This window comes from Hemicordylus capensis, chromosome 4 (genome assembly GCF_027244095.1).
Source record: "Hemicordylus capensis ecotype Gifberg chromosome 4, rHemCap1.1.pri, whole genome shotgun sequence".
Lineage (NCBI taxonomy): Eukaryota > Metazoa > Chordata > Lepidosauria > Squamata > Cordylidae > Hemicordylus > Hemicordylus capensis.
Window position 1 is genome coordinate 237,162,210 of NC_069660.1, and position 27,352 is coordinate 237,189,561.

Below are 27,352 nucleotides of genomic sequence, written 5' to 3' on the forward strand. Positions count from 1 at the left end.
TGTCGTCAGCATACTGATAGCACCCTGCACCAAATCTCCTGATGATCTCTCCCAGCGGTTTCATGTAGATGTTAAACAACATCAGAGACAATACGGAGCCCTGAGGGACACCATACAGATCCAATAACCTTCTTGGGCGGACCCTCAAATAGGCCCCTAAGCCCAGCAAAGGTGGGAAGTGATTGTGAGTTGAACCTTAACCAGATGGTGATCTGTCCATGACAATGAGGAAATCACAGGAGTCCCCACCCATGAAACACCACTCTGATCAGAGTGAAAGACTGAATCAGGTGTTTTAGAACTCCTTGCAATCTCTTTTGGATTTCACTACCCTAAATAGTTTGGTGTCATCTGCAAATTTGGCCACCTCGCTGCTTACCCCAACTTCTAGATCATTTATGAACAAGTAAAAGAGCACTGGCCCAAGCACATATCCCTGGGGGACCCCACTTCTTACTTATCTCCATTTAGAGAACTGTCAGTTTATTCCTACCCTCTGTTTCCTGTCCTTCAACCAGTTACTAATCCACACATGAACCTGTCCCCTTATCCCATGACTCCTAAGTTTTCTCAAGAGTATTTGATGAGGAACTTTGTCAAAAGCTTTTTGAAAGTTCAAGTATATTATGTCATCTGGATCACCTTTATCCACACATCTGCTGATGCTCCCAAAGAACTCCAAGAGGTTAGTGAGGTAAAATTTACCATTGCAGAAACTATGCTGGTTCTCGTTCAGCAGGGCCTGTTGCTGAACAATTTTATCCTTGAGAATGCTTTCCATCAATTTGCCTGCAACTTGACCAGTTAAGCTAACCAGTTTGTAATTTCCCAGATCCCCCTGGACCCCTTTTTGAAAAATTAGTGTTACATTGGCTACTTTCCAGTCCTCCAGAACTTATCCTTACCCAATTGTAGGGATAAGTTGTATATTTTTGCAAGGAAGTCAGCAATCTCACATTTGAGTTCTTTAAGGGCTGTCAGGTGGATGCATCTGGCTTTGGCGATTTGTTAATTTTTAATTTTCCCAGACAGTTTAGAATGTCATATCTTGTCACTTCTATCTGACTTAATTCTTTTGCCTCTGTCCCTGAGAAGCTCAGTTCAGCCACAGGTATATGCTCAGTCTCCTCTGCGGATATTGAGATTGCTTCTCTGCAATCTCAATATCCTCAATAATCCTTTTCACTCCCTCATCATCTAACAGTCCAAGCACCTCTCTGCCAGATTTCCTGCTTCTGATGTATTTAAATAAGTTTTTGTTATTGCCTTTGATGCTTTTAGCTAAACTAGCTGACCAGGCACAGAGCATCCACGCCCCAAGTTCTCCCTGTCTCTCCTCTCCCCTCCAGCCTCGTTTCTTTCCCCCCGCCCCATTTTGTTCTCCTCCCCACAGCCTGTTCTCCCTTGGCAGCCAGGCTTCTTTTCCTCAGTGGCTGGCCGCTGCTGCTCCTCGGCCAGCCATTTGCTAGCCTGGCGGCAGCCTCTTCTCCTCAACCAACCATTTGCTGGCCTGGCAGCGACCGCTTCCCCTGCATCACCTGCCATTTCCCCTGCCATCCTGGTAGCTGCCGCTTCCGCTGAATGCCCGCTTCTCCTCCCATCCCTGTCACTAATCCGCAGCTCTCTCACAAGAGCTACCACATGTGGGATTAGCGACGGGTACACATAGGAGAAATGTGTGTGTGTCTGTGTGTGTTTTCTTCAAATTCTTTTTTGGCCTCCATTATTGTCTCCTTGCATTTATTTTTCCGGAATTTGTGTTCCTTTCTGTTCTCTTCATTTGGACACGCCTTCCAATTCTGAAGGAAGTCTTTTTCCCCTTTATAGTTTCCTTGACTTGTTAGCCATGCTGGCATCTTCCTGGACTCATTTTAGAGAAGTTTTCTTTTCTGAAATTCAAAGTGTCTTTGTTAGACTTCCTTGGCGATTCTCTCCTCACATGTATGTTCAACTTGATCACACTATGGTCACTGTTCCTGAAAGGTTGAGTGACACTGACATATTGAACCAGGTCCTGTGCACCACTCAGGATTAGTGCTAAGATCACTTTCACTCTAGTTGGTTCCATAACCAACTGTTCTAGTGCACAGTCGTTCAGCGTGTCTAGAAATGTGGCCTCTTTGTCATTATCCAACTATGAATTTACCGAATCTATATGTGGGTAACTGAAGTTACACATTATTACAGCTCTGTTTCTCTTTGATGCCTCCCTGATTTCCTTCTGCATCTACCAGTCCTGTCAGAGTTTTGATCAGAAGGATGACAGCACGTCCCCAGTAGCATATTTCTTTTCAGGCCTTGTATTGTCACCCACAGAATTTCTGTGGAGCATTCAGGTCTTCCTAGGTTTTCTAGCTTGTGAGATCCTATCCCTTCTTTAGTATACAGTACTACTCCACCCCGAAGTCACTCCTGCTGTCCTTTCTATAGAATTTATATCCAGGAATAACCGTGTCCCAATGGTTTCCACTGTACCACCATGTTTCCATTATGCCCACTTTATCTATGTTTTCATTAGCAACCAAGCACGCCAGCTCGCCCATCTTGGCTTGATGGCTTCTGGAATTGGCATATATGTTGAATCTATATGTTGAATCTCTTACTTGGTGTGTGCTATCTTTCTTTTTGCCATTTGATCGCTTTGACCAGCTAGCACATCTTTCTGTCTGCTTTTAATCTGGTTCTACTCTGTCCCCTTCTGGTTTATCTGAAGCATTTACACCCACACACCTTAAGCTTAAGATATTCACCTTAAGATAAAAGCCCTGATTTTCAGGGCTTTTAGCTGTTTTATTGGTTTTATTGTGTTTTAATAGTTTGATTTTAATTGTTAATTTGTTTTAATTGTTTTTATCATGCTGTGAACTACCCTGAGCCATTTTGGAAAGGCGGCATATAAATCTAATAAATAAATAATAAATAATAATAAATAAGATATGGCATTTGCCAAACTGGATACAGCCCAGCCCCATGCTGTGAACTACCCTGAGCCATTTTGGAAAGGCGGCATATAAATCTAATAAATAAATAATAAATAATAATAAATAAGATATGGCATTTGCCAAACTGGATACAGCCCAGCCCCTGTCGGCTACAGGAGTAGCCAATATATTTTGTATATGCATCATAGAAAAGTCAAACATCATATGCTGCAGTGTATTCCTTACACAATTAAGATTTTCTAAGATGGGTGCCTGAATAATGGAATACCAGGGGGGGGACAGGGCACAGATAGCTCCTAACAGGATCTCACCACAAGGCCAGAAGAGAAGAACTGCTTCTAAGAGGCACTATGATCCTGGGAAAAAGGGCATATTTGGCATGGATGATGATAAGAGGAAGGTGGCACGTGCAAAGCCAATAAAGGGGCCCTGGGGTGCGGGAAGAGGACACATGTGAGTGCTCAAGGATACCTCAGACTGTGATTAGGATGTGATGCTCCTACTGGATGACTAAGAAGAGGATCTCTTGTATTCATTCCTTATGCTGTATTAACTGCACCAAGATAATTATGCACAGTAAGGAAAGATACAGACCTAGTTATGAAACTACATCCCATTGTCCACAGCTATCTTTTGCCATCAAGCAAGACCATTAGAGATATAGAAGAGGAAGATTGCCCTCTGCTGTTTTGTGAGCAGCTGGGAAACTACAAGTAAATTGTTTGGATATTCTGTATATGTGTGTGGCAAATTTCATAAGGCTACTTTCCTATTACATGAACATCACCACATGGTTACAGACTCAAGAAGCCAGTGAGGTGTAGTGATTAGAGCGTTGGACTATGACCAGGAAGACCTGAGCTCTAACCCCATTCAGCCATGGAACTCACTGGGTGACTCTGGGCTAGTCACTAATCTCTCAGCCTAACCTACGTCATAGGGTGATGATAAACATAACCACGTACAATGCACTGGGCTCTCTGAAGGAGATGTGGGATATAAAAGTAAAAATAAACCAACATCTGCTCAAATATGGAACCTTTACTTCTTTGGTCTAGTTTGGTAAAGCAATGCCCTTCCAAAAACTCATATAGCTAATTAGGTTTCAAAATTCTCTCAGGAGATCAACTGATTGTGAGGTTTGATCTGCCAAGGATACTTTGCTACCACTCCACCATCACAGGTCTTCTGTTTTCATAATATCTAATTACCAGAAGTAAGATAAGGGATGTGCACAACATTGATTTTATTCATTCATTCATTTATCATATTTTTATACCACCTGATATGTATGGCTCTAGTTGGCATACCAAATTTAAAACACAATTTAAAAGACTTAAAAACAGATTAAAATTCCACAAAACACAATAAAAACAATCTTATAAAACAGGCTATTAAAATTAATTCAAGTTAAAAGCCTGTGAAAACAGGTTCATCTTGAGGGTCTTCAAGGTTTTGTTTTGAGCTTGAAATGAAATGCAAATTTTTTTGTCAAAGCAGTAGTCAGCTGTTCCAACAAAACAACTTGAAATGTTTCGAGTGTTTTGGACATAGGGAACTATAGGGAAACTCAAAACAAACACCCCATTGTTCCCCATGGGTAGCTCCTAGGGACACCAAAGTGGGTTGGGTGATAAGGCATGATGGGTGCTACCTACCACCCAACCCACAAAATAATATAGCAGCAAGCATAGCCACAAGCTCAACTAGAGCAACTTCAGGCACATTTTGACTGAGTACACCTTGCAATGGATTGCGGAGCAGACCAGGACAGTGAGTGAAGCACAAGTTAGTCTCAAGGCCAGACATGCAGCTCATCACAGCAATCACCAAGAAATAATACACACACTCAACTGCCACTTTCCATTTCTCACCACAGCACTATCTCACAAACAAAACAAACCACAACTCAAGGAAGGCAGGCAACCAATTTTTGCTTTTGTCAATCTGACATTCAGCAAAACCAGACAGTTACAGCAATTAACTGCAAAGCATATTATACTCAGTGCTGAGAAAGGAAAACCACTAAATCAAACCTACCTTCCTCATCTCCTGATGTATCCTCTTCAAGAGAGGGTTCTCTCTGCCTCCTAGTCCCTTTGAATACATTTTGAGATTTCCTCCAGAAGTGTTTCCCCTCCCTCCCACAAGCCAATGGGGTACAGTTGCCGATGACAACACTTGATTTGTATAACAAGTCAACCAAGAAGCAAGGAGATCGCAAGGCAGTGCCAGAAAACCAATCAGCAAGGGAAAAATAAGTCTCCAAAATGGTGATCAAAATGTCAAAACATTTTGATTGAAATGGGGTTATTTTGTTTTGAGTTTGAAACAGGCTCTTTTTAAAGAGAGTGTTTTGTTTTGATCCCAAAACACTAGTAAAAGCCCATTTCAAATTGAAATATTTTGACTTTGGAACATTTTGTACATCCCTATAATAGATAACACAAGTGAGGAACTCACTGTTCATTAGTTATGGTCACTGAGCACGTTTGCCATCACTAATTATAAACTTTGAAACAGAAAGAAAAATCATACTAGCTGAGGCAAAGACACTACAATCAGGTCCTGCTCTTTCTTGCGAAAAACAATTTACACCTAATGCCTCAAAAGTCAAACACATAACCTTGCTGCTTTGGCTACTCTGTAACTGGAGTTAATCATAGAAACAACCTTCAATGGATTATTTAGTATTTTCATAGATAATTTCTTCAATTAATTACTGACAAGTTAAGATTTATAACGTGAGTAATAATTGATTAATCTAGTCACTCTAGTCTAATATGATACAGTTACTACCATTACATGTAAAATGAAGCAAGCCAACTACAGCTGTATGCTTAGAAATGCCTTTTCACTTGCATATAACACTGTGAGGATACATAAACATCTATTTTCTAACAAGTTTAACAGCAAAACACATTCATACGCACAAATTTTCCCTACACCAAGATGATCTCCATGCACAAAATGTTAAGTAGAGTTCACTGCTTATGTGTGTGAGAATGTATGCACTTTCATTATACAGCAACCGAAATAAACAAAAAGTCAAGTCACTGAGTGTTGATTCAGAGACTGAACCTACAGCAGGATTTGCTCCCTTTTGTGAAATTTCCCACTGCATCCTGCACCAAGCCTTATGCCTGCTAGACATAGTAGAGGCACACATCACAAGTCTTGCACTGATGAGACCTCTGGATTCTGAGCACACCCAGTTATTTCTCCTTCCTCCCCCTCACCCCACCCAGTAACATAATGGCAGTGCCATTTCTGTGTATCTGCTGCTGCTGGGTTTGAGGAAGGAAGGAGCAAAAAAAGAAAGAAAAGGGAAAGAAAAAGGCTATTGTTTGCTCACTCCTTCCCTTCTCCCACCAAGAAGTGTGGGAAGAAGAGACACATGTGGGGTCAAGAGCAACAGCCAATGGTGAATCCAGTGGAAGCCCGAACAATGAGGCTACAAATATTTGGCCTAGCCAGCCTTAGGAGTTTGCAGAGGCATTCCTGCATGATGCCTCTTGAAGTGTGGCACCCTGTGTGATCAACCAGGTCACATACCCATAAAACCAGCCCTGGCTATATTTTCCTTAGTCCAGAGGGCACCAGAAGTGTAATGTCCTGTTCTCATAGGATCACACAGCTTTCAAACTAAAAAGAAAAGTATATTTAAGAAACAACAAAGGGTTCTTGAATTCGTGAAGCAAAATAAATAAATTAAAATGCCAAGCGAGGAAAGAGAATAGGCTAGTGCAAGGAGAAGAGAACAGGAAACCTTGCAGGAGCTTTTAAAAAGAAAAACTTAGAGGAGCATTCCTATACTGAAGTAGAAAGCAGGGGGTGAATTCAGCTACCAAAGTATTTTTAGAAAATGAAGAACAAAATTAAAAATGAAATCATAGATACTTTACAATAGGTGCCCATGACATCCATGCAACCATATTTCACACAGCATTCACAACAGCAACAGATCATTTTCATGCCCCACATACATTCCATTTACCAAGTGACTTGAGACAATATGGTCAGACTGAATTTAAATTATTTTGAATTGTTACCCCTCACTTTAAGGTGCCCCAGAGCTGTGAGATGAACCTGAGAAGTGCATAACTTTTGAAGGAAGGAAGAAGGTGGCAGTTGGAGGTTAGTGCCTTTCAGTGACTGGCTGGCTGCAGTGCGCCTGTCCCCAGCACACAGCCCACCAGTGAGCCCTGCCCCCCTCATCCACTCCCAAGAATGTCTCTCATTCAAATGCAAACCAGGGTGGGCCCTGCTTAGCAAAGAGGAAAATTAGTAAATACATGATGATGTGACAATGCAACACTCACCAGGAATAAGTCAGGTCCATCTTCTGGATTCTAGTGCCAACTGGGTTTCAAAAGCTACTAGAAAATGTGTGTATTCTCTCTCATACACACATTCACTCACTCTCTCTCTCTCACACACACACACACACACACAATCTCCTTTAACTGCCTGACAAATGAAATTAATACTGTTGTTCCAAATAGTCCATAGTCATATTATGAAGGTGTGTATATGCAATATAATTCAAAAAGTATACAGAAAACAAAAAAGCCGCCACTTAAAGCTTTTAGTGACATTTTCACAGTTACTGAATGATAATTAACTTGATTTAAATTTCTTAAACAGTCAGCTCCAGAATTTCATAAGAACGTGAAACTTTCAGACTTCATATTTAAAGGGACTAAAGAACTGCCATAGAAAACACTAGCTTTAGGACTAAAGCATGATATCAGAATGTTTTTGGTTACAAGGTATAGTCCAAAATGGATAGCACATAACTGGCAGCCTCATCTCAAGGACTACTTAGGAAGTGCAATGAGCTCATCTGATCTACACCATGGCTAGCATCAGTTGCAGATTGGCTACGCACCAAGACGTAACTGAGTCACAGGACCTGCACTCCACAGACACAATCACCAGTGAGATTACTGTACTAGTGTCTGTTCTGGGCCAGCAGCAGTTGGTGCTGAGCTGTTCTGTAGCAAATCATTTCTGATAACTGAAACAGGCTGTAATTTGCAACTCTTCTTCTCACTTCCTGCCACAGTGGAGAATGCACGCATAACATGCAAGATCTAAATCATTGATTAAACTCATTTCCTATTTTTAAATTAAAGTATTTCCTGAACAAGTATGCATATTAACTGGTTGCTATAACAATTGAAACACATTGGTTTGCACCTCAATACAACCTAGAGCAGGAGAAGGGAGACTTTAGCCTTCTCAGCATTGTTTGTTTTCTTTTTTGTGTTGAGAGCTATCAGTATGATCAGCTATCATTTGGGAAGGTAAAGGCAGTCACAAAATGGCAACTTGAACAAAAAATTCCATCTAAGATGTGAAAGTGCCCCTCTCAACATGAAATTCAATTTTTAAAGATAACCCTTGAAAGCAATGCAATTCAAACAAACAACACAAAAGTGTTTGTGAGCTGAAGAGGCAATGTGTGAGCACATCTCTCTTTCTTCAACAACATCTCTTTTTCCTTTAACCATCTCTCTCTCTCTCTCTCTCTCTCTCTCTCTCTCTCACACACACACACACACACACACACACTTTCTAGAGGGATAACAATGCAGGTCTGTTGCAGCAAAAACAAAGTTTTATGGCACCCAAAGACTAAGACATTTATTTCAGTTTATGCTGAAGCATGAAAGCATGCTTCTTGCAGCATTCCACTATTCTCCAGCCAGGAGGAGGGGTCAGCCAGCAGACCCCTCCTCCCCTCTTATAGCTCATCCAAGCCTGCCAGGCTGGGATCAGGACCTGATCCTACTTTTACAGGCTTCGAAGAGACTAGAGGTGTGTGGAGAGAGGAGGTTAGCACCCCTCGCCATCCATTATTTTTGCTGCAAAGCTAGAATCAGAAGTCAAGGTGCTGCACAAGAGTCAGGATATGAAGAGAAAACTAAAGCTCAGTGAGTTCACAGCCAAAAGGTTCCCTATCAACCTTCAGGCCTTTACAGATAGGTGAAACCTTCCTTCTGCCTCCAAATCAGTTTCCTCAAATTCTTTTTCTGGCCTTCTTCAAGCAGGTTCTCAAATCTGAATTGTAATCTGCCCCATTCAAGCAAGCCCATTTCCCAGCTATATGTTTTGCCCAAGCATACTGCTGTTCTCTCCTTGTAATTCTGAAAGTGAATGCATCAGCTTCCCTTCCACAAAATGCTGATGAAATATGTGGAGCCAGCGTGGTGTAGTGGTTAGAGTGCTGGACTAGGACTGGGGACACCTGAGTTCAAATCCCCATTCAGCCATGATACTTACTGAGTGACTCTGGGCCATTCACTCCTCTCTCTGCCTAACCTACTTCACAGGGTAGTTGTGAGGAGAAACTTAAGTATGTAGTACACCACTCTGGGCTCCTTGGAGGAAGAACGGAATATAAATGTAAAATAAAAAATAGTAATAAATCTTCATAAACCCAATAACGAAAAGGAGAAAACACCTCTTGGGAACAAGTTGGGTGCCTGAGTAGAAAGCATTTACAGTGATTTCTATTTTCCCCCTAGAGCTATCATTTTCTGAGCTACCAAATTAGATTATTTAAATTATTTTGGATAGCTTCAAGAAACTTTGTCAGAGAAGCAACTTTGATTCATGAAAACATTCTACAATGGCCATAGCATTCAAAACGATGGCACTTGAGTTTCTGTCTTGGACCATGCTCAGTGGATGCTTCAAATCAGTATATGAAATTTATATTCTGCCTGCCTCCTTAGTCCACCTGCCTTTGCCACGCACAACACACAACCAACTCGTCCCTAGTTCCCGTGTGAGATTTTTCCACTGCCTGGTTGATCTTCTGCTTCCTCATAGTAGCTGCAGCAATAATCATTCAATACTCAATGACTTAGCCTTCTTCAGTAAACTGAATGTAAACATTCCGTGACATCTTAGCAGGTCAACTAACAACCAAAGGTTCTTTAAGGCAATGGGCAGCCAGTCTTTCCTACTTTTATATATGATAGATTACTTCATGTAATAGGCAAAAGACTTATCAGTATGCTAGACAATGAGCCCTTTCTCACAACCAGTGAGAATTTATTTCATTGTTTGAGTGATTCATTGTTTTTCAATACCACCTAATATAGAAATCTCTAGGCAGTGTGCAGATTAAAAAATTACATAAAACATGTAAAATTCATAAAACAGATATAAGTCACAATAGATAAAAACACATTAAAATTGGAAAAATACATATTTCAGTTAAAAGCCTGGGAAAATAGGTACGTCTTCAGGGTCCTCTTAAAACAAACAGAGAAGGAGATGATCTTATTTCAGTAGGGAGCACATTCCAAAGAATGGCTCCAGATTGGGCTGCAGGGAAGGTGGGATAGACTTACCTTCCCTGCTCCTCCACTCCTCTTGTGCTGGGTGCACTCCCTATGCACCCAGACAATTCCCCACGCACCCAGGTAGCAGGGAGGGTTAGAGGTCGGGATGTGTCATCCCGGGCCCTGGAAATACCATAATGCACCATGTGAGTGCGTAGTACATCAAGGGGATCCGCCCTCCCCTCCCTGGGCTCCCCGCAGTCTGACAGCTGCAGCTGCAAGCAGCCGCGGCTGCCAGACAATTAAAAAAATGAGATTAGGAAAGTGCTCGCTCTCCTAACTTCATTTTGAAGGGAGGCTACTTAGGAGGGTTTGTCACTGTGGTGCCGCTGGGATCAGGGGCACACACATGCAAAACTGGGATGGGCTCAGTTAGCCCGGTTTTGAACACACATGTGAAGAGCCTCAATGACTATGAGAAACTGCTTCTTCCGCACAAGATTTCCCTCTAAAAGCAGATGTTAATTAAATGCAGTCTGTATTCGCCTTGGGGTCGAGAGCAAACCCATTTTCTACATGGAAAACATGTACATTCCAAATATGAAAATTTATTCAGTGCATAAGATCTTCTATATTTAAAAGTACAGTCACTTTTTATCTGGTGTTACATAGGAAGCTGCTTTATACCAAGTCAGACCATTGGTCCATCTGGATCAGTATTGCCTACATTGACAGGTATTGGCCCTCCAGGATTCAGATAGATTTTTCCCATCCCTACTTCAAGAGGCCAGGGATTGAACCCGGGACATAATCAAAGTATATGCTCCTCCACTGAACTATGGTTCTTCTCCTGGAGGATTCTCAATAAAACAGCCTCCAAATCAGATATGGTTTCATGGGTTCAAGTTCTAAAATCATGCTCTTCCATAATCTAGTTTACTGTAGTTCAACTACTATCCTAGATTCTTGAAATACTATTTCCATGTTGCTTTTATCAGAAGGCAGAATATAAATTTAAATGTATTAAAAATTATCCATTGAAAATATAAGTGCAAATCCAGATAAAGTTATTTTTGTTTCTCTTAGCATTTGCTGCCACCATCAGGATTAAATCAATAATACAAATTGCATGCACAAAACCTAAATCACCAAACTTAATTTCTTGGAGGGGAATACCATTATAATAACACTTTACCTTTATTAAACCACTTTATTATACCTGGGTAGTGGTTTATTAAACTACTTTGTAGGCTATGCATATAAGAGGTTGTGGTTATTCACACAATCAAAAATTGTGTTCTACCCAGGTTTGGAAGCTGTGTGTATCCGCAATTTTTGGTTGTGTGGAGGCAAGAGGAAAACCTGGATAAAATGTGGATAGCTTTTCCTCCTACCTTGCATCCACATAATCACTTCTACCCAGGTTTACTTCCTACCTTACTTCCTCACAACCAAGAACTGGGTCAAGCAATCATTTGGAATAATGATACGATCGTGAAGCGTGTAATCCCATCACCTGAAAAATATGGTTAGAAAATGGAAGGGGACATCTGGATACCAATAATGACCAATCAACTCCCAGCTCCAAAGGCTGTACTTCAATTGGTGAGGTGTGGATGCACTACCTCCAGATGCCAGGGAGAAAGATGCAGCTGTCATAAAGCAGGGTTGATCTGCTGCAACATGTGTTCCTGTGCATCTCAAAATAAACAGAACTAAGAGGATGCTTGTGACAACATGATGGAAAATGAAGATCCAGAGGATAAGGAGCTAGAGGAATAAGATGACAAAGATTTCTAGGAAGAAGCAAATTAATAATAACAACAACAACAACAACGATGATGATGTGATGTACCAAAGTGGAAAAAAAACTCTGTAAAAGTCACCTATACAAAATGTTTATTATCTATCATTTAATTACTCATTAACAACTTTCATAGATCAGACCCTTGGCAATGACCCTTGTTTTTGCTGGTGGCAAAAACAATGACCCTTGCCATTGAAAGGAAGGCCTTCCATTTTATCCTTCATATCCTGTTGAAGGGAAGTGGATCGCAGCCAGGCATGCCATCTCAAGGTTATAGCAGCACTGAGGGATCGAGATTCAGACCTGGCTAAGTGCTTAGCAGTGCTGAGCTGTTGACAGGTGAGGTCACCTGATTTTGCAGTGTTTTCTTAAAACGAGCCTTAAATTCCTCTGAAGAATTTAAGCGCATCAAGATCTTGTTCTAATTTCTCTCAGAGACAATAATTATACTTCACCATTCAAGTGGAATAATTGGCTATCTTGACAGAAAGACAAGAGGTGGAGTATACTTTACTACCCAAGACGTCCAATTTTCTGCCCTCTTTGTCTGCAGGAGTGGTGTGCCATTTTCCAAACCGCAAGGAGGTCGCGCAGTCAATGACTAAGGAGTTCGGTATGGAATGCTTAAACAGGTAAGTATTGTCCTGTTCCCATACTCTGTAGAGGCCTCCCAATCTCTTTGAAGTTGGGTTAGAAGTGTGGGGGACCTGCCATGTGCATTGAGTAGAATTAGACATGATTGGTAGAAGATTGCTATGTCAGGAGAAGGATCAGGTTCTACGGTTTTGGTATCGGATTCAAAATCCGAAGAACCATGACAACTCTCATCGGAAGCAGCCACTGAAGGAGAGCGTAGAGACAGACCCCTGTCTGGGGATGCTAAGCGTGAGTGCAAGGGTTGCATATGCTCATCTGTCTGAATCGCTACAGAAGAGACATGTCGAACTTTAGTCTGTGTCTGCTTTTTAGACATCAGTTGCAGAGTCTCTGTGGAAGCTGCTGAGGACTGCACCTTCCGGGCTTGTAGGGCAGGAGGGGCGTCTCCTGCAGATAAGGTACGAATCGGTAAGTTATGTGTGTCAGCTTGGGGCAATTTTTCCCCCAATGCAGTTGGCTTCCAAGCCCTGCTCTCATCAAAATCATGGAGAGGTTACACCTGGCAAAGCCATTTGCGTCGATGGGAGCTTCAAATTGAGGGGTCACCTTTGTAATATTAGCTGGAGTATTTAGAGTTGACACAGGCTCTTCATCCCTTGATGTCGATGGAGACCTTATTGGGGTTGGGGCAGGCAGTAGAACACGAGCCCTTGGAATCAATTATGTCGATGCCGACCAAGTGGGTAGGTTAGGAGTCGACGGTAGAGGCGTCGAAGTTTGATGCTCCGATGCCAAAGGACACATAGTCCAATGGTTGCTTCTATGTCGATGCATACATCGGTACTGTGGTCGAAGTCGATGGGGATTGATGTACAGCTTTTGGAGTGGACAATGTTGGAGACTTGGCCGACGTCAAGCATGATGTTGAAGGGACTTCTGATGTTGTAGGCTTCAATACCAAGATGAAAACCACATCTTGAACCAATGCCGGCGACAGCATCAATGTTGACATTTTCTGCGTCTTTTTGGCAGGTTCTCCAGCTTCCGCAATTTTGTTCCTCTGCCTTTTTGAGGCCTTTGGGGTTTTAACAATGGGCAATGAGGTTTTAGACTGGTTGGAACCCAGGGCCCTTGAGCCACGAGCCTGAGAAGACGGTGGCACATTGCCTTTCAATGAAGAAGAAGGCGTAGCTGGAACACTGTCATAAATAGAAGCCCTCAATCGAAGTTCACGATTTCTTCGAGTTTGTTTGGAGAAAGATTGACAGATTTTACAAGCAGAAGTGTTATAAGCCTCTCCCAGACATAGGAGGCATAAGCTGTGGGCATCTTGAGAGGGCAACTTAGCTCAACACTTTTCACAACATTTAAAAGTTTTCTTTTCAAGCTGCTTAGGGGTATCTATTTTAACGGCACAGGGAGAAAAGTCCAGGATTAACGAAAAGAGTCCAGTACACACAAAATGTCATCCCCAAACAGTCCAAGGTCAAAGTTGCCATGTATCCATCCAAACAGTTGACAAAACAGAATCGGTTACGAGAAAAAACGTTGTCCAATATACACTTCTAGGTTGTAATAACTGGAAAAAATAGAACTTTTGAATAAACGCTAGATGGAAAGGAACCAAATCGAAGAGCCAAAGAAACTGAGGGAACCTATCTCTATGGCGGTTGCAAAGGAACTGAGGTGCCTGTGCTTCTTCCCGCCTTAAGTAGCCACATGGTCATGTGGGGCAGGGCGCATGCGCTGAGAGGAGCTGTGGAACTCCACACCGAGAGGCTTCCACGCAGGTGCAGAACTCATTCTAATGGATTCAACGGATCACGCACCAGATCCACTTTCACCAAACAGCTTTTAAACTGTATTTCAAACACTCAGAATCAGAAACTTATCCCTCAAGACTTCAGGAAGATTCTCCTCAAACAGTTCTGCTTTTGTTTCACTTTCTGCTGTGTTTCCCTCCTTTCATTATCTCCAGACTCCTCCTCCTTTTCTAAACCTACTCTACACAAGCAATCTACTATTCATGCCCTTCTTTGTCCTTGCACTTTTAGAGAGAGGGCAGGGCCACACAGACTCTTTCACTCTCTGCTGCCCTGCCCTCTGAATACTGTTAACAAGCATGTCTATAGATACAATCCTTATTAATACAGATATATTTTGAGCTCTAATACTTTAAATTCAAACTATACAGAGATGCATTTAAAGATATAAGAATAATCTAAATAAAAGAATCAGATTAAATCAAACAAATCTCTCTTTTTTTTAAATTCACTGATTTTTCCTCCCACCCTAGCACCAGGGCAGCAACAGCAGTCTTGGTCACTAAACTGGGCCAGAAGCCAGACTGAAATTAGTCATTCAGGAAAACTTGGAGTTGAGCCACTACCACACTTTCAAGAATCTTGCCCAAAAAACTGATTGATCGCTATCTAGCATGTAGTCTATCTAGCATGAATCCTAAGAGGGACTTTTCCAATAATGGAAAATAATACTTTAAAACTGATAGCTTGCACACAAGGAAATATTCTAATTTCTTCCAGCCATTTCTGCAAGATTTCTCATGATATATCATCACCTGTTGTTTAAAAAGACGTACTCTGCCCTTTTCCAAAATGGTATACCAGGAGAACCCCATTATCCACGGACTTGACATCTGTGGTTTCACATATCTGCAGTTGGGTAATTGGCACCCAACCCTGGTATACACGAAAAATCTGGCCAAAAAAGGGTTAAGACTTGTGTATCTGTGGGTTGGGTGGGCAAAAATGACCCCTGAGGTCATTTCCACATGCTCTTTTGAGTAAGGGAGCCATTTTCTGCCTTGTTTTTGTGTTTTAACACACACACAAACACATTTTTTTCACATGTGTGAAATGAAAATTTCAGCATTTGGGGGGCATTGCTGGACAGCTGGAGACAGACAGAGCATGGTACGGCACTCCACCTTCCCAATTTCCCGAATCCCATTTCCCCATTATCTGCGGTTTCACTATCCACACACCCCCACCCGTGGAACAGACTCCCCCGCCACAGATAATGGGACTCTCTTGTAGTTGCACCTACTGCTCAAGCAGACGAAAGATGCCATTACTTTAAGAGACAACCATAGAGGCTTGATGCCTAAATAGTCTTTGCAAAATCAACTCTGGCAGCTGCAGAAACTGCATGGCATGACCACTCTAGTGCTGAGTGCCTGAACACCATCTCACGTAATCATGATGCAAACAATCAGAAATGAAACTTGAACATAACAGATAATCACAGAATTCATGACACTGATTATTGAGGTGCAAAGCAGAATACTAGTCATGTCTCTCACATGTGGAATGACTTACAGATGAGCAAATCACACACAAAAGGATCAGAAATCCTGATGTATGTACTAGCTTTTACATGCAGTTTATTCTTGTTAGACAATTTATTTTCAATAAATTTCAATCCTTCCAGTATACAAACACATAGCTAGGGAGTCTACCTCTTTTAAACAGGCTTTCTTGAATTTTCTGGCCAGGAAGATCAGTGTCTGAAAACATTGCTGCAAAGTAATAAGGAAGGAATGAACATGTTGTGGAATATGCATCTTTTGTTGCAATTGATTACAAGTATTTTCCTGTATAAATTTAAAATAAATAAGAAGTTATGTAGTTATGTTCGGCACTGAAAAGGAAGACAAAAAGGAAGTTCATTTCAAGGGCAGGGCAAAACTCAAACGATGTTTTAAATTTTGTTTTTACTTTCATTATTTCAAAAGCATCTCAATTTTTTTTGTGACCTTCCCAACTGCTCCCTCAAATGTTCATCTATTTTTCATCAAAGTACTAGACACTGATCACAGCTCAGATAGAACTGTACAGAAGCATCCAAAGGCTGATATTTAAGAATGCAGGGAATGATCTAGTCCCTCAGCTAGTCCACAGAACACAGTTCAGGATATATCATGAATCCTGGGAGCATGGGAACTGTGCAATCTCTGGTCTTATCAATCCAGGACAAGGGTAGGCAACCTTGAAAATCCAGTTGTTGAACTACAACTCCCATCATTCCGAGCCACAATTTCTTGTGGCTGAGGATGATGGGAACTCTAGTTCAGCAACAGCTGGAGTGCCAAAGGTTGCCTACCCTTGATCTAGGAGATGCTTTCTAAGCCAATTGGGGTAAAGCTTAAGCAAAATCTTTTTATATATTATCTATGAACAATCCCCCTAAAACTATGTGACTGGTAAGCATTCCAGCCTAGTGGTACCCCCAAGTCTTAACTAAAGTCATATGGGCTGGGCAGAAGGATTACAGAAAATATACAAAGAGATTTTGCCTAAACTTACAGTAACTAAATTGGGTCGGAGTCAGACAAGCTCAGAGATTACACAAATCCTGTACTTTTCAGGCTTCTAGAGCTTTTCTGAGTGTTGCCCTATGGGTTATTCCAGAGACTACACAGTTCCCTGTAGCTTTAAACATCAGTTCTTGAGGACTTTTACAAAAGCTGTGCAAATGTTCCCAACAGTTGACTGTCTGACTCTGAGCTTGTCTGACAAAATGCAGAGCAACACCTTTTATTTCCATGCAGTATGTTCTTCCTCAATGAAAATGAAAATTTTGATGTGAAAAATTAAAATTCACACTAGATCTGAGCAAGCTGAAGAATGTGATGACCACGAATATTTGTTCAAATGCCTTTCTAAAAGAAGCAAGAGTTTGTTACACATTTTAAACATTTTTTTAAAGCTAGAAATAAGAGCTTAACACAAAGGCATTTCAATTTCCCTACATGTCTCAGAAACAATGTGGCTCTTAATGTACTTATACTCTCAGAAATTATCCAAATATCTTTAACAAAATTTCTACCTAGCTTTTTAAAAAACTAAAGAATGTAAAGCTATGTATACTTTTATATACAAAATTGTGCAACCTATGCAACTAAAGTAAACAGATTAAATAAGTTTTAATTAACATGCTTTAATTAAATTGTTAGCTAAAGAAATATGCTTTTCAGAATATAAAATTTATGTTTCTGTTTTAATTCACAGGATATACTGTAATATATTCCTATAAGGAAGTTGTAGGTTTGCCACAGAAGGTGGCTCTCTGAATGGAAGACGTTAATTAAAATTTTACAACATCCAGCTCTAGCAGAAGTGTTTTACAAAGGCACCCAATGAAGGAAGGCAATATTGTTCAAACAGTAAATGGCTTGCAAACTATATACAGAACCAATGCACAAGTCAAACTGCCATTACTAAAGTGTGCAAATAATAGTATGTAAATGCTTCATGCTCTTACACAGTCTTCTCCTTTGATGGTTCATTATCTCAAACTCACATTGTTAAAATGTGGCCATCTATTTTATTTTACTTTCTAAAATGTTCAAAATTATTTACAAGAATGATCAGTTTTGTTTTCTCAAGATAATTATTGCCATGTTGGTCCCAGGAAACTAGACATTAAATGGGCTAGGTGGATAAGCTTATCAGGGTTGATAAAAACTGATGTTTTGTGGTGTTGTTTTAAATCGGATTTTTAAACATTTAAATCAATTTTTAAATTTAAATTTGATTTAGAAAAAAAAATTCATAAAAAATGAACCTGGGTTAAAGATATCATGAATATTAATCATAACTCCTCATTATATTCTATAAGCATGAGCAGTATATGGGGATAAGAGCTAAGTGAGCTGATCAGTATTATTCTGCAGGTGGTGTACATGCAGCACACGCACACATTCAAGCCCTTGCCTCCCCACCACTAAAAGTGTGATGACAAAGGTGGTCAATAAATAGAGGATTGTGGGGTGGGGATTGAGTAGACCTGAGCAAGTAGGAGTCTTAAATGATTATTAATGCCATGTATGGGTGGGGGGATAGAAAGTGAAAACAAAAGTGAACAAAACATATTCATGCAATTCTGAGCAGATATTTTTGGAGTGGATCCTCCATTGAAGCAGGGAAACACCTATCATGGCAGCAGACTGTAAGAGAGACACCATCTGGGAATATTTTAATGAAGTTTCTGTGGGTAAGACGGGCATGTGTACGAAATGCAAACAGTGCAACAAAGAAATGTAAGGCCTTGTTGCCCAAATGAAACAGCATTATGAGCATGCTGTTTATGAGAATTATGCTTGTTTATTCAGCATTATGAGAATGCTGAATATGAGTACCTATTATAGTGTGTAACTACTTTCTATAAATGAAGTCTACATCTACCTCTGAATATGTTTTAAGGTAATATTAGACAACAAGAATGTACTTTTACTAGAAAATGATGATTTTCCTAACTAGTGATATAAATAATTAAAACTGAGTCTTTCTACAAAGCGAATTAGATAATGATTTAAATAGTAATTTAATTAATTTGATTTAAATCAGAACAACCCTGAAACATATGCTGGATTGTGTAGGGACGGTTTTGAGTGGAAGAGTGGTCTTAATCAGGAAAAATGGAAAAGCAGCTAAACTGCTAAAAATATGTTACAACAAATCTCTGAAATTTGATGAATATTAACATACAATACACATGTGAATGCAGAAAACTTGTGAAAGATAGATATGTATGTCATCATTTGTGAACATATACCATCACATTCAGGTGACTGACTTTCATCAATGTATCTCTGATGTATCATCACATTTTTTTCTGGGATAGTCAAAATTCACATGTGAAATCCACCCACATCTCAGAAATTCCCTGTGGTGTATGTTCCAGAAAATATACTTATGCAAACTCTGTTACTTTCAGTAGATCAATACGAACCCAAACTGCAGGGGCTAGAAAACCATCCTAGAAATGACTTCCAAAGATTATCCTAAGCAACCTCAATAATATGCCACAAAGAGCAGGTGCATCCAATAAGGAACCTGCATCATAAAGGTCTACACACTTCAGGTAGGTGAACCAAACCACATATCGGGACAGCAGGAATCTCAGAACATTAGTCAAAGTGATCTGAGTGAGAAACTGAGTAACTACTCAAAACTTCAAGCACATTCAAATCCACTATCTTATTGCAAAACATTTTCCACATCAGGCACATATCATATTAGCTAGTGTGGTAAGCAGAATGCTGGACTAGACAGGCCTTAGATCTGAACCAGCAGAGTTCATCTTATGTTCTTATGTCTATAAACCAGAAAGGCCACCTGGGCCAGATATCATTTCAGTCGTATGACTTAAGAGTTCTTACATGGCCTATATGGAGCACCCACACAGGTTAAGTATTGCACAGTGGCTTCAGTGCTGCCACATCACATTTAATTCCATCATTATTCCTTCTAATGATGACAGACATACAGCGGGTTCTGTCAAAAGAAAAAAAGAAAGAAGGTGGGGTGGGGAGATTGTCAGTGAGAATAACAAATTAAAGCATCCAAAAATCCTTACTTGAATAAATCCTAGTTAAAACCAAGTTTTACCCAAGGAAACAACTAGGTATCCTAAATAGCTGATAGGAAATTAATAGGAAAATAGCAAATATTGGCCAACATTCCCACTAACAAGGAAGGAAGCAGACCTGCAGCAGACTACTCCCTGAGCTCTGTGGAGCTGAATCCACAAGGAGGGGATAATTTTCATTGATCTCTCCTTCCCCTGGAACTATCCTGTGCTGCCCAAAAATATGTTACTGAGGTCCATGTGATGGAGGCCATAGCTCAGTGGCAGAGCATCTGCTTTACATGCAGGCAGTCCCAGATTCAATCCCTGACATCTCCAGAGAGGTCCAGGAAAGACTCCTGCCTGAAATCTTGGAGAGTTGCTGCCAGGCATTGTAGACCAGGGCTGCACAACTTCAGCCTTCCAGCTACTGTTGGACTAAAACCTCCATCATCCCCAACCACAGAGGCCAACAGTCAGGAGTGGCAGGATTTGTAGCCCAACATCTGCAGGAGGGCTGAAGTTGTGCAGCCCTGGTATAGACAATACTGAACTAGATGGACCAATGGTATAAGGCAGCTGCCTATGTTGCTAGGACTAAGGATGGACTTAGATGTGATGTCGCAACACCGAGGCCACTGTACAGCACTTACCTGTGTGGGTGCTCCCTAAAGGTAAAGCTGTGCCATCCAGTCAATTTAGACTCCTGGTGCCCACAGAGCCCTGTGGTTTTCTTTGGTAGAATACAGGAAGGGTTTACCATTGCCTCCTCCTGTGCAGTATGAGATTATGCCTTTCAGCATCTTCCTATATCACTGCTGCCCTATATAGTACCAGCTGGGATTCTAACCAGTAACTTTCTGCTTGTTAGTCAAGCATTTCCCTGCTGCACCACTTAAGGTGACATGGGTGTTTCCTACAAGGCTAAAAAACTCCACCCCTAAGTCATATGACTGCAGTGTTTACATACCAGTGATACATGGCCCAGGTGGCCATTCTGCTTTTCAGACACCACTTATGCATCAAACAAACCATGAACAAAAAGCCTTTTCAAAACTCCAAGCACATCCAAATCCACTATCTTACTGCAAACCATTTTCCACATCAGGCACATACTGCTACTGAGAGGTTATATCTTATTGTGATGCTTGAGGAAGCAAGACCTTTAATTTAAATATATCCCATATGGTAAGAGAAAATGTGTTTCACATTTGAAAGAAATCTGATTATGAGTTTTGATAGGCAACTTATACAGAACAACACCATTTAAAGGCTGGCATACTGTAGGTCTGGTTTTATTTTGCCTAGAGTTGTCATCTTCATAGTCAACATGAACTATCTGACTCTCTAGTGGTCTTGTAAATGTGATCACCTAGTACTGCTCTAGTCACCTGAATTTATTTGCTAGCTCTTCTCCATCACACTCCAGCAACATCCTCAGCCCTTCCCTCCCCCAGCTTTATAGTTATCCCCCTTCTCAGTCCACATAACCACAGCACTCTCAGAAGACAAGGAGGACAGAAAGGAAGGAGGAAACACTAACACTAAGCACAGTGCAATAACAGCAGCTATTCTTACCTCTAACACAGAGTTTGCACCATGAATGCTGCATAAACACAGCTATGTATTATGGAGGGTGTGGATAGGATGCTCTCTTTATCAGTCTTAGATCTAACCTTCAGCCATCCTTATATTAAATATGAGCCAATATGGCTGTATACTTTATGTGTTGTCCTTTTCTCTTTGTAGGAATGAGGAAAAAGAGACATAGTAGTACACAGGCTGAATTCTGGATCTTTTGCTCTGGATTGCCTTTATTTCCAATCTACCCTTAAAAAGCCCTTAAGTTTTGAAATTAATACAGACACTGGTTATTTGGCTGGTTACCTTGGTGCAATTCTTACTTGCCACTATGTTGTTATATGTTTGCTGGTCTATGGCTGTAATAAAGTTTGACTGACTGACTTGCCACTGGCAATCACATGCGTGACTAATTCCAAGTGTGCCGGGGTGAAGCTGTAATAGTACCTAGGGGTTCAAAGAATCCCCTGAGCCCTTCACTGGGCAGCCCCCCTCCCCAGAGCTCCCAGCTCCCCAAGGCCAGGACTACCACCACTGCCATCACCCTCTGCCTTCAGCCACCTGCCACAGCCAGCCACCTTCTTTGTCCACACTCAGCCAGCTGCTTACATCCCCCTCTATCAACCAGGCGCGTGGCTGATGGAAGGAGGATATATGCAGCAAATGAGCAGCCACCGCTGCCACCAGTCACCTCCTTGGGCCACTCACTTGGCTGTATTCATCTTCTTTCCATTGGCCGAGTCTGGCTGATAGGAGGAGGATGGGCACAGTAAGCAGCAGGAGGCAGCAGCCGTAGGTGGCCAGTGCCGTGGGAGCCCTGGCATGGGGGAGCTTCTGAGCACACGTCATGAGTGGGAGGGTCGCCAATGTTCTGAACAACAGCTCTCCCCTCGCTATGTCCCTGAAGTCTGCTCTAATTTACCCATAATTCTCATTTTTGGATACAGAATATACACTTTACCAATCGTTTTCCAAAGCAACACTGTAGGAACCATCTCAATTTTTATTTTGTTCAGCTGTGACTGTGTATCTAGCCAACTGTACACAAAGTCACATTTCAAAACCATTACCATTCCAGCACCAACTGTAAATATGTTTCTGATCTACAGCTACTACATTTTGCATTCTGATTTACAGTTCCGTACACTAGAAACTAGATAAGAACCACCTCTGGTTTATTTTTAGAACTGATACAATTTGGCATTCACTGCTAGCACCTTTACAAAACAAAGTATTTCTCACTGGTCCATTTCCTTCTTAATATTTATGAAGGAATTCACTGCATGTATGTAAAACGATAAAGTAAACAAAAGTAACCTGCACTCAGGAATACATTTTGAAACCTGTTACTCTTCAACAGTACATCAAAAGTTGGCAATTTCTGATTTTACTTTGTAGAATGCATCTTCTGGTTCACTACTTAGAATAAACCAGATACATTCCAGCTTTTTCCTTCAGGGAAATCAGATGCTTCAATTAACTATCCCTATAGCTTTCAAGCTGTAAAAACAGCAATTATAATGAAGCTCCTAGAGAGAACTAATAGTTGCTAATTAAAAAGTATCAACAAGCACATGACACAGTAAGTAAAAATAGTTTACTGTTTACAATTCTAAAATATTATTCAGATGAATGTCTTTTCTCTCTCTCCCACCTCCACCAAGGCCTGCTATGATGCCATAGCATGAGATCAAGTTAAAATTATCCACACAGACTCAAAATACAGGTCTTGCCTCAACATATGAGATCAGGGTGGGGGAAGAGAATTATTCCTGAAGGTCAGGTTATCTAGCAGCTCTGAAGCATTTTCACTTCCCCCGTACAGCATGCAGAACAGTTATGCCTTTGCTTGAGCTACCTAATTAGTTTTATAAAGTACTTGATATTTATCCTATAGGTATCTCTGCAAAGGTGCATGGCAGACTTACGTTCTGCTTCTAGCACACCATAACATGGGGGACCATTCAGTCTGCATTATTTCATTATACAGGCTAATCTGAAAGGAACAATAAAATACGGAATAATCCATAGAATTCAGCATGGATTCTCAAATCGCTTCCAATCCCCTACATGCTCTTAACATTTTTAACGGTATTTATGACATACAACTACTATAAATCCTATCTTTAATACTATATTATGTCCATCAACTCCTACCCTATCTAGATATAATTATCTAGTGCATTATTGTCTTGCATTTCATTGGCTCACTTATGAGTCACAGAATCATACCACCTCTTTCCAAAAGGGCATTAGCAGCTGTGTGCAGCAGTAGCAACATGAAAGATCTTTATCCATAGGTTCTATCTGGATTTTAAAATTTTATTAACAACCATTTCTTGTAACATTCTTGAAGCATGATTTAATTTTTGAACACACACACAAAGCTGAAAACATAGAAACACCACCATTTCTGCTTTTGCTGCTGGGATATAACCCTCTTCCATCCTGTAATACCTTTTTCTCAGCGGGATAGACATGATGAAGCCTAATCAATGGAAGAAAAGAGATCGGGAATAAAGAGTAAGAAGAGGCAAATAATGACAAAGAGGATGGAGAGAGTAGAGGAAGGACTAAGAATGCAGAAGATTCAGGAAAAGTAAAAGAACTAGGCCAATGCAAGAAATCTGCAAGAGAAACACGAAGACCAGAGGATTCAAGCAGAGACGGCAGAAAGATGCTGTGGGAAAGCCCAAGAGAAGGGATGCCCAAAGCTTGCCGGATGTCCCTTTGTTTCTGAATCGCCACCATTCCACAGGGTCGTCTGTCTCACTCACACTCACTCACTCACACTCACACACACACACTCGCTCTCCGCCCCCCGGGTTTTCTCCCACCTGTCATGTGGCCATCCCTGGAGGGAGGCAGCCAGCGCCACCTGTGCGCTGAGGCGCGGCAGGGCGGGGAGGTACGTACCCAACAGCAGCAGGCGGTGCGTTTGCTTGTATTCTCTCTTCTGCTCCTTGAGCACCCGGTCGATGCTCTTGCTGACTTTCCTCGCCTCCTTCTCCGCCTCCCGCTCCTCCTGGCGCAGCTTCTCCCAGGGTTTCTGCAGCGCCAGCGGCGGCGGCTGCTTGGCGGCAGAGCCCGAGGTGGGCTTCGGTGGAGGTTGCTTCTCCCTCTCTTTCTCAGCGGGTGCCGCCCCGTTTCCCCCTCCGTTTTGCAGGAGCAGCATCGGCCCGTCCACCTCCCCCGAGCGGGGCTTCCCGCCGCCGCCTTCCGACTCCCCGCTGCTGCTGCCGCCGCCGCCGCCGCCGCCTTTCCCCGCGCTTCTTCCTGCCCCGGCCTGGACTCCGCTGGGCGCTGGCGGCCGGGCCAGGGACTCCCCCGTGGGGGGTGGCGACGACGAGTGCTGCTCGGTCTCCGAGGTGGTGGTGGCGGCCGCGCTGCTGGAGATGGAGCAGCCGCCGCCGCTGCTTCCTGCTGCTCCGGTTTCGCCGAAGAGCCTCGGGCGCAGGCTATAGCAAAGCCCCATGTCTCGCTGCGCCTCCGAGGCACGGACGAGCTGAGCGCGCGTCTAGGCTGGCGGGAAGGCAGGCAGGCACTCAGCGCTCGCCGTGGTCCCCGCGCGTCAGGGCCGCGGAGGGTGCGCCAGGCAGCCCCTCCTCACAGCCCCGCCACTGCTGCTGGGCCATCTTGCATTTTCCTTTCCTCCCTTCTCAGGGCCGGCAGCGGCAGCAGCAAAGGCGACTCCTCGCCTCGGATCACCTGACACGGATCCGCCACCGCCGGCGGGTCCACCTTACCGTAAATACCCCAGCGCAAGCCCACCGTGGTTCGAGAAGGCTTGGAAGGGAGCCAGCGAGTGTACACATGTGTGTGTACGCGCGCACATGGACGCACAGCCCTCCTTCCCTCGCCTTGGTCAAGGAGGGCTGCCCTTCACACGCAGCCGGCAGTACAAACAGTGTCGCGCGCACGCACAGGCGGGCCGGCAGAGTTGTCCTCTACAAATCCTTTGCTGTGAGACGCAGGCAGGGACAATCCAACCTTCCCACTTCCTATCACCCGTTTCATTCCCAAACATAGTCATCCTGATCAACAAACTTCTCACTTATCGAGTAAGTCGTATCGCTGTTTATTGCACCTGCATATAATCCTATCACCATCCTTACAATGCTCCCTCCGCCCACTGTCATACAGCATTATGGCTTTGCCTTCTCTGTTTTCTTGGTCATCTCCAATGTTATAGTAATTGCATATGTTGGCTGACATACAGGTCACACACTGTTGCAGCAAGAGAGCAGCCTGTCTGACACAACTGCCTAATTAACTACACCCCGGTGCACCAGGGAAGTGGCAATTTTTGACACCTCCCCCTTCCCCAGGAAGCTCTCTGCCTCACGTGAAAACATGCACCTGAAGATTGTGCAGCACTTGGGGATATATTTTTGGATGGCACAGGGAGTTTCCTGGGAAAGCGGAGGGTGTCCAAAAATGGTCTTTGCAGGAGTGCAGTTAGGAAATTCTGTTAGGCTGCTCTATTACTGCAGCAGCACTTCCTTACTCTATGACAGCCACTGACTTTTAATCAAGGATGTAATACACTGAACATGTTAGGGTAAAGTGAATGGCACCTATAAAAGGCTGCATGGATTGGCTTTTTGACACGCCACTTTTGCAGAAAACAGTGGGGAAAGATGATGGGCAGAGTCTGGAATAGTGGTGCACTAATTTAACATTTTTGCACAACTGTAAAGATGTTGGATGGCGTATAGAACCCCTAGACTAATCTTGTGCTACCAGAAGATAGAGCACAACCTGTAGTTGAACAGCTAGTTACTTGCACAATCCTATATATATTCTGTAGACATTACTGTCCCAGTCATTGTGGTCCAAACAGGTTTGCACCAATAAAGAAAAGGGAATATAATAAAGATGGAATTGGTAAATAAAATGGACATAGATTAGGTAGTGTAAAAACAAATACATACATAAGCAAACTATTATAATAAGCAAAAGGTTTTTTACTTTAATAAAGTAAAATTCTTTACATTAATAAAGAATTAAATGAGTTCTGCTGCACAGCTTAAGCAAAATGTCAAACAAAACATTTATATTCACTTTTGAATAAAATAATTTACATAATAGTACTGTGTCTGTCAGCGTCACCTAATGGCACAATGGGGAAGTAACTTGCCTAGGGAGCAAGAGGTTGCTGGTTCAGATCCCTGCTGGTATGTTTCCCAGACTATGAGAAACGCTTATATTGGGCAGCAGTGATATAGGAGGATGCTGAAAGGCATCATCTCATTCTGCGCGGGAGATGGCAATGATAAACCCCTCCTGTATTCTATCAAAGAAAACTACATGGCTCTGTGGTCACCAGGAGTCGACACTGATTCAATGGCACAACCTTACTGTTTCAAGCCTTTGGTTCATCTAGCTCAGTCCTGTCTAAATTGTCTTTCCCAATCTACCTGGAGATGCCAGGGATTGCATATGGGATTCCTGCATGCAAAGCAGATGTTCTACCACTGCTATGGCCCCATCTGTATCATCACAAAATATTCACATAACAAACAGTAGGTACTGATGTTAACTGAAAACAAAATTGTAATGCTAACAAATAGTTTGATTCATGCATCCCCTGACCTATCCACCTTACATGTTGGCATCCTTTCAGTGCTCATATCTCACCATTTGGCAGTGCAGAATCTGAAGGCATCTGGTGATCCCTATAGTGCTGAACATTAGAAACTGAACTGAGAGAGGAAGGAATGGCATTAGAAATTGAAAGTAATGCACAGACGTGA

At 42.1% G+C, this 27,352-nt stretch overlaps 1 protein-coding gene across 1 annotated transcript in view; it reads right to left on the bottom strand.

Moving 5' to 3' along the window:
- GNAL (G protein subunit alpha L) overlaps positions 1-25,484 on the bottom strand; it is a 227,474-nt gene extending 201,990 nt beyond the window's left edge. The window contains exon 1 of the mRNA XM_053248741.1: positions 24,513-25,484. Coding sequence (XP_053104716.1) covers positions 24,513-25,071 — 559 coding nt within the window. The 5' untranslated portion in view covers positions 25,072-25,484. The remainder of the gene's footprint in view (positions 1-24,512) is intronic.
- Positions 25,485-27,352: the final 1,868 nt, after the last annotated feature.